Here is a 7,840-nt window from a genome sequence, read left to right on the forward strand (position 1 = left end):
GACTTCTTCTAGGTGGAATGAGGTGCTACCCTCTTGTGCATGTGATGTCAATTTGGCAGACATGCCTATTCCATTGTAATTTGTTTGTGCAATGAAATATTTCCCTTTCTAAAAAAAAAAAATGGTCACCATGTAGCTTCATAAAAAAATTTCCAGTAAAGAAGAAAATACAAAAAAAATGGATAAGTTAAAGGAATTTCACTGCAAATATGTCATTTTAATATGAATCATCGTAAAAAAAGAAAAGAAAAGAAATTCTCACATTTGGCGCCTAATTAGCTCCCAATCCTGAAATCACCCTTCTCCAAAAATAAGTTTTCCAATTCACCATTGTTAACCCAAACCCCCAAATCCTCTCCCCCAACACATCGCCCATGACCCAGCCTTAGCACCAACCTCCCGCTCTGCCGCAACTGCTGGCTGTTAGCCTTGGAACAGCCCACCACCGGTGCGCCGGTTGTCACGATCTTTACAGTAACTTTGAGGTTGTTGGAGTTTGTCTGCCCTACCTGCAAATTGCCCCAAATTCTTCCACCAAAGCTCATGAGTAGGGCTCACCAGAAGTGTGTAGATCCTGTAGCTTCTTCTTCTCGCCAAGTGTCGGCTCATAAACAGGTTTGTTCTTCTTTGTTTTCTCTCTATATATATGTATGTGTACTGTGTATATATATATATCCATGTGTAATACATTTGAATGTGTACTGTGTGTATATATATTCCTATGTGTGTGTATATCCCTATGTATAGAGATTAGAGAACACAATACTTTGTATCGTTCACGTTCAGATTCCAAATGTATAATGAAATAAATGACGATAACAAGTAAATAACTTGCAATTAAAGAAAATGACCGCCAGCAAAGCAATTAATAAAGGGAAATTTGATTAATCATGCTTACATTAGCTTAATAATTAAAATTTGAACCAAAGTTAACCACCATATGAAACCAATGCTCATCTTTCATTTAATACCAAAAATACCCCTCTCATAACAAAATCTCATACCTTTCCTCTCTAAAATCTTGCAAGAAAGATACACATGGGTAAGTGATTTTCTTTGATTCTTGTTGTTGTTGATTGTTTTTATGATTTAAAATGCTGTTTAGATGTTGGATCTGTAGTTTGTTGGTATTTTTTGCTGTTTTTTGGGTGAAAATCGTGTTCTGTGAAAATTTGCGTTTTTTTTGGTTCCTTGATTAAAAGCCCGATAGTGTCCGATAGAGGCCCGATTTGGGCACGATAGTTGTTGAGTTTCAAGGTTAGGGGTGAAGGTCCGATGGCAACCCGATGGTACCCGATATGTTTTGTTACCCGATGGTCATTCAAGTCCGATGTCTACCCGATGGTTGCCCAATAATTATTTTGAATATATACACCCTTTAAGTACGATAATGGTACGATAGTAGTCCGATATATGCCCGATTGTTGGTATTAAGTTACTGCGGACCTAATAGTACGATGGTACACGATGGTACCTATACGTGCCCGATCGTACGATGGTACACGATAGTACACGATGGTACACGATAGTGATAAAAAAACATAAATAAAAACTGTAACTTTTCCCCTACCCATTTCTCGTTCCCTCTCTCTGCCAAAACTTCACTCCCAAAAAACCATCGAGCAACCCATAACTACCCTCACCCGACGCATCTCTCCTCTCACCCGACGGTCTGAAAAACCCCCACCACCCGACGAAGGAAAACCAAGCCTCACCGGAGACGAAGACGAAGACGAAGGAAAACTCAAACCCCGAAGAAAAACCGACACCCCATTACGCAAAAATGTCTAGGGTATGTGTTTTTTTTCAATTTCTTTTCCATTGGAAAATGTTATAGTATGTATTATTGAATTTGACTGTGTGAAATCTGACTGTGTGAAATCTGGTAAACCGTAAAATTTTGAAAAAAATTTCTGGGATTTTTAGAGGTACGATAGGGTACGATAGTGGGTTGATATGGGTACGATAGTATTTGTGTTTTCTCATAACTTCAGGTTGAAGATGATTGTACGATAGGGGTACGATAGTGGTTCGATAGGGGTACGATAGTTTTGTGTTTTCTGATAACTTGAGGTTGAGGATGAAGGTACGATAGGGTACGATGTGTGCCCGATATTGGGAACAAATTGTTGTGTTGTTATAATCCGATGGTGTACGATGTGAGGTACGATAGTGAACGATAATGTTATAGTTCCAATTTTTTTTTTTTCATTGGTGTCCGAAATGGTGCGATAGTGTCCGATAGTTTCTCGATAGTAGATTGCAGAATATAAAATTTGATGTTTTTTTTTTGTTATTATATTTAATTGGGTATTTATTTGTTTTATGCAGAACTTAAGACCTCCACAACTGATAGTTCCAGTAGAGGAACATTTTACGGGACGTATCACTTGGCGTGACAGTTGGTACTTTCCAAAGATTAAAGCAAAATTTATACAGTGTGGTTTATTGGATAGGGTGAAGGAATCCCCTTTCAAACAGTTCTTCATGGCGGAGCCATTAAATTTTTCTGGTGCCTTAGTCCATCAGCTGTTGTTGCACAAATTCAGAGGGGAGAAGATTGACGAAGTCCAGTTTTATATTGGGAAAAAACGATGTAGATTTAGCCAATTGGAGTTCGCTTTAGTTACTGGTTTAAATTTCGAGGCCGGACCGTCTGAAGCTGAGATTAAAGCGAAGACCACTTCAGATCGGTTGATTCTTGAGTACTTCAATGGTCATTCCCCAGTGAGCATAGGGCAACTGCGCAGAACTTTTGAGAGTTGTCAAATAGTTGATGATGTGTACAAGATGGGTTTGTGTTTATTAGTAGAGGGTGTTTTGAAAGGTCGTGAGGAGAAGTTGATGGTTTGGACTGACATGCCGAAGATGGTAGATGACGTTGACTTCTTTTTCCAGTACCCGTGGGGAAAGATATCATACCAGAAGTTGTTACAAACTTGTCAAAAAGACTTTGTAGAAATGAAGAAGCATTTACAGAAAAAGATTGAGAAAGAAAAGACTCAGAAGGAGGCCAAGTACTCTATTTATGGGTATTCTACAGCATTACAGTATTGGGCTTTTGAGTCCATCATTGAGTTGGGTCAGGATTATGCTGCAAGATTGGGCCAAGGCATTCCAAGAATGATCAAGTGGCAGAGCAAGAAGAGAGTAGAGATACACAAAGAGCAACTTATTAAGTTGTTTGCCAAAAAGGTGAGCTTTTACTTTACTTTTTAAATATTTTGAATGTTCTATATTTTGTTCTAGATATGCAATTCTATGGGTACTGCACGATAGGGTACGATTTGAGTACGATTGTGGGGTTATTTTGTGGTTTTTTGTCAACTGTTTGAAAACTGGCTAAGGGGTACGATTTGGTATGATGATGGTCCGATTGGGGTACGATATGTATTATGTATTCTTTATTAAAGTAGTTGTAGAGGTACGATAATGGTACGATGATGGTACGATAGTTAGCAAGTAATTCTCACTTACGGGTACGATATTGTTATGTTATGGGTACGATATTGGTACGATATTTGCATGATATGGGTACGATATGGTACGATTGAGGTACGATTGGGGTACGATAGGTTACCATTGTTCATCGATGACAATTACTTATTTTTTATATTGTTTTACTTTCCAATCTAAATATTCATTATTTTTGGTGGCAGTTGACAGTATACCCCTACCTGTGTGCCCGACTTGCTGAAGAACAGTATGTGAGGACCCTTACAGACAATGAAGCCCCATTGTATGTGGACATGGGGTTATAGGAACTAGAGGTGGGTGCCGATGGACAGCCTACACAGGAAGCATTACAGAGCCAGGCTGAAAAGCTTGCTGAAAAGTTAGCGGAGCAAGCAGAAGCAGCAAATATTTTTAAGGAGGTTCCACCACCTCCAGCACCTGAGGCACCTGAGGTTCCCCCATCAGCACCTCATGCCAGCACCTCCTCCCAAGCTGAGCAACCAGGCTACTCTATGATTTTGGCCAGGTTGGAAAAGGTTGAAGGGCAACAAAGTGCCCTTATTAAAGGTCAGTCCGAGATCTTCGGTCAATTGCAGAAGCTGATGACAATGATGGAAGATCTTAGTAGGCCAGCTCCAGATCCACACCCTCAGTCCACTGAAGAAGGCCCTCAGTCTCCTGTAGATGAAGACATTCTCCCTAACGATTACAGACCTGATGATGTAGATGATCACATTTTTCGCACACCAGAGGATATGCAAATTACTGTAATCGGAGATACTGAAGATTCTGAGGTACAATTCTTTGACATAGCTCCACCAGCACCGGAGAAGAGGAGAGAAAGAAAGAGGCCTAGGTGGTTCGATGAGTACACTGCAATGAAGAAAAGGAATAAGAAAACGAAGACAGCAGTGAATGTGGATCCATTGAGGGTTGTTGATGGAAAATTACTTATGACCTTTCACAAGTGGTTGCTTGGCACTATTGGGAATAAATATCCGAGGGAATGCTTCTCAGGGACACATGATGCTGCTTGGTTCTTGAAACTGCATACTCCAAGGACATGGCTTTCTGACTCTGTAAGTTTTCTATAACTTCATAATTAAAAAATGTTGAAAATTTATTTAAATGTTTCTATATGTAGTGGTACGATATAGGTACGATGGTAGTAAGATATTTATAAGTGTCAAATTATAAACTGTTTATATTGTCAATGGTACGATGGTGGTACGACACTAGCACGATAGGGGTACGATATAATTTGTTAAGTAGTTACTATTAACATCGTAATTTTAGAATTTGTAGTGGGACGATATAGGTACGATGGTAGTACGATAATAGTTAGTTTCTATATGTTAACTTACTTTGTCAATGGTACGATAGTGGGACGCTAGTGGGTATGATGGTGTATACTACCGTAGTTTTTGCCATAAAGTTACGATGATGGTATGACATTAGCACGATATGGGTACGATAGAAGGTTTTATTGTTGTTATTTAGTTACTATATATTCATGTACGATTGGGGTACGATTATGGTACGATTGGGGTACGATAGTGACTATATTCATGTTTGATAGTTTTTTGGGGTACGATAATGTGGTTACTGACTTAATTTTCCTTTAATGTAGCATTTAGATGCAGCATTCCATCTCATGAGGAGGCTTCTAGAATTTTATCCTAACGTGTACCCTCAGAACTGTGTTGTTATGCCTACAATTTTTCCCGAATCATTGAAGGCTTGGTGGGACGCTTTTCCAGGTTCTGACTACTCTAGCTTTAGTTGGGATGACAGTATATTGGACCTGGTTAGGGGTGATGCAGTCCAGTTCTTACCGAGTTGGCAGAACAAGGAGTTCATTTATTTTGCCCTCTTCTTGAAAGACCAATTGCATTGGGTAGCTGTAGAGGCAGACTTGAATGGGTGGATGCTCAACATCTTTCATTCCAGTATTGGATCAATTTCCGAAAACGATTTGATCAGCTTGATGGTTGACTGGTGTACCATTTTCCCGTCGGTCTTGCGACAGTCCGGTTTATTTGAGAACCATGACGTTATACTCGCGCCTCAGTTGACAGCATCAGAGAGCCAGGTCAGACCCTTCGATTGGAAACTCACTCCACGTGAATTCGAACCGCAAACAAAATCCAGGTGAACTTTATTAAATATCACATATTAATTATTATTTCTTAATTACAAAACTTTATTAAATTATTATTTATTTTCTAATGCAGTGGCGATTGCGGATGTTACGTAATTGAGCATATTGAACATAAGCTTCTACAACTACCATTTGATAATGTAACTGACAATAATATGAAACTTTTTAGGCAAAGGTGGTGTGTAGACTTATTCTACCAAAACTTATGTTAAACGGTCTTAATTTTTTTGAATTGTATAATTTTTTTGATTGCTCTTTTTGTAATTACTACATTTTAATGTGTTTAATCTTTGCATCGTACTATCATCGATCACTATCTGACTCTGTCGTACCCTCACATGTCTCACAAATTTCACGAAACTGTACTGAAACCATACCATCGGACCACTATCGTACATTATCGTACCCTAATGTTGTACATTATCTATCGCACTACATCGAGCAACATCGTACCATATTGTAAGATGCATTTAAATAATCATACAACAAACGATATCGTGCATTGTCGTACCGGCATCGTGCACTATCGGACCAACACTGGATTATTACATATTTAAGAGTTTCATAATGGAGAAAAAAACAGAAAAAAAAACCTGCAAAATCCAGCACATAACAAATATTACTAGTTCAAGCAGAAATAAAACATAATAGGTCAACTAGAATACAAACAAAACAATTTAACCTCGGTACTTGCAAGACGCTTTGTTGTGCCCTTTACCACCACACTTGCTACAACATCGTTGTATCACAACCTTGTCTCCATTAGAAGGATATCGATTTTTCCTAATTCGTCCGACCTTTTGCTTCTTCGGTCGGCCTACAGGTTTCTTCTCAATCGGTACTCCAACTTGGATGTTCTTAATGTCTTCAGGCAATTCCCAATCATCCTCATCACCAACTGGCATAATTGTCCCCTCATATGTGCTCTTCCAACACTCTCTTGTGTAATATTGAGAGCACAATGCGTACATGCTAATATTTCGTTCTTGAGCAGCAGCACATGCATGTGGACAAGGAATCTTCATGATTTGGAATAGGCCGCAACTGCATGTTCGTGCCTCCAAATCAACTATACCACCACTCTGAACTGTTCCTCCGGGGTGGACATTAAATGTATAAGGTCCAGCTCTATCGACGCTTAAGAACCGAGATTTCTCAAATTGACATGACAAGTCCCCCTCCATAACTGGTGATAGAGACGTGCTACACTTTTCAGCGTTTTCCTTTCGAGTAGGAAACCATGTTTGAATAGTAAACCTGATGAATTCAACAAAAGCAGTGATCGGGAAGGCTCTTGCGTCCTTAGTTTTGCTGTTGAAACTTTCAGCCCAATTACTTGTCATTATATTGTAACGGTCCCCTGGAAAGTACGCACGAACCCATCTTTCAAATCCAATGCCCTCAAGATATAGTGCAACTCAAACATCCATTGTTTTTATCTTCTCAAATTCTCTTTCAAAATCTGTCTTCTTATACGAGTATGCACAACTGTAAATATGATCCGTGAAGCAATCAGTCTTGAACTTGCTAGCCACGTTCATAATAATGTGGTGGTAGCATGCGCCGTGGGGTGCATCAGGGAAGACAAGTTCCAAAGCATGAACAATGCTTTGATGCCTATCCGATACGAATGCTAAGTTCTCAACATCACCAATCGCTTGTTTCAACTTCCTCATGAAATAGGTCCAAGAGTCGTGGTTCTCACTGTCAACTATTGCGAAAGCAATCAGAAATATGTGGCTGTCTGAATCCAATGCCACGACACACAACATTTGGCCACCATACCTAGTTTTCAAGAAGGACCCATCAATACATATAACAGGTCGACAAAACTTGAATCCCTGCCTACAAGCACCTAGAGAAAAAAAGCAATACTTGAAGCAACCCTCGTCTACCTTGAAATCAATAATGGAATCGGGATTGTTCAACTGCAGCATGTGCAAGTACCCAGGTAACTTCGAATATGAAGCTTCAGGCATACCCCTAACTATGTGGAGTGCCTTCTCTCTGCATCTCCAAGCCTTCTCATAACTAATTTCGATCCCGAAAGAATTCTTCATATCTTCTCTTATTTTGGAGGCTAAATAATCTGAACCGTTAACTGAGAATTTATCCTTGATCAGTTCGGCAACTACCAAAGGTGATGCTTGAATGTTATCTTTTTTTCGAACATCGAGGGAACATGTGTGTACATTTTCAAATGCTGTCACCTCGAACATGTTA

General features: G+C 39.4%; 1 protein-coding gene across 1 annotated transcript; it reads left to right on the forward strand.

Moving 5' to 3' along the window:
- Window positions 1–1,730: 1,730 nt before the first annotated feature.
- On the forward strand, window positions 1,731–5,611 carry LOC133796015 (uncharacterized). The gene is made up of 5 exons (XM_062233497.1): window positions 1,731–1,792; window positions 2,332–3,182; window positions 4,169–4,250; window positions 4,840–4,902; window positions 5,195–5,611. The coding sequence occupies exons 1-5, from the start codon at window positions 1,784–1,786 to the stop codon at window positions 5,609–5,611; spliced, it is 1,422 nt and encodes a 473-aa protein (XP_062089481.1). The 5' UTR covers window positions 1,731–1,783.
- Window positions 5,612–7,840: the final 2,229 nt, after the last annotated feature.

This window comes from Humulus lupulus, chromosome 8 (assembly GCF_963169125.1).
Source record: "Humulus lupulus chromosome 8, drHumLupu1.1, whole genome shotgun sequence".
Classification (NCBI taxonomy): Eukaryota; Viridiplantae; Streptophyta; class Magnoliopsida; order Rosales; family Cannabaceae; genus Humulus; species Humulus lupulus.

Excerpts from the sequence above, each read along its gene's own strand:
- LOC133796015 (XM_062233497.1), top strand. Across the intron at positions 3,183-4,168 it reads AAAGAGCAACTTATTAAGTT|ACCTGATGATGTAGATGATC; the intron begins GTTTGCCAAAAA and ends TAACGATTACAG. Across the intron at positions 4,251-4,839 it reads GAGATACTGAAGATTCTGAG|TGGGACGCTAGTGGGTATGA; the intron begins GTACAATTCTTT and ends ATGGTACGATAG.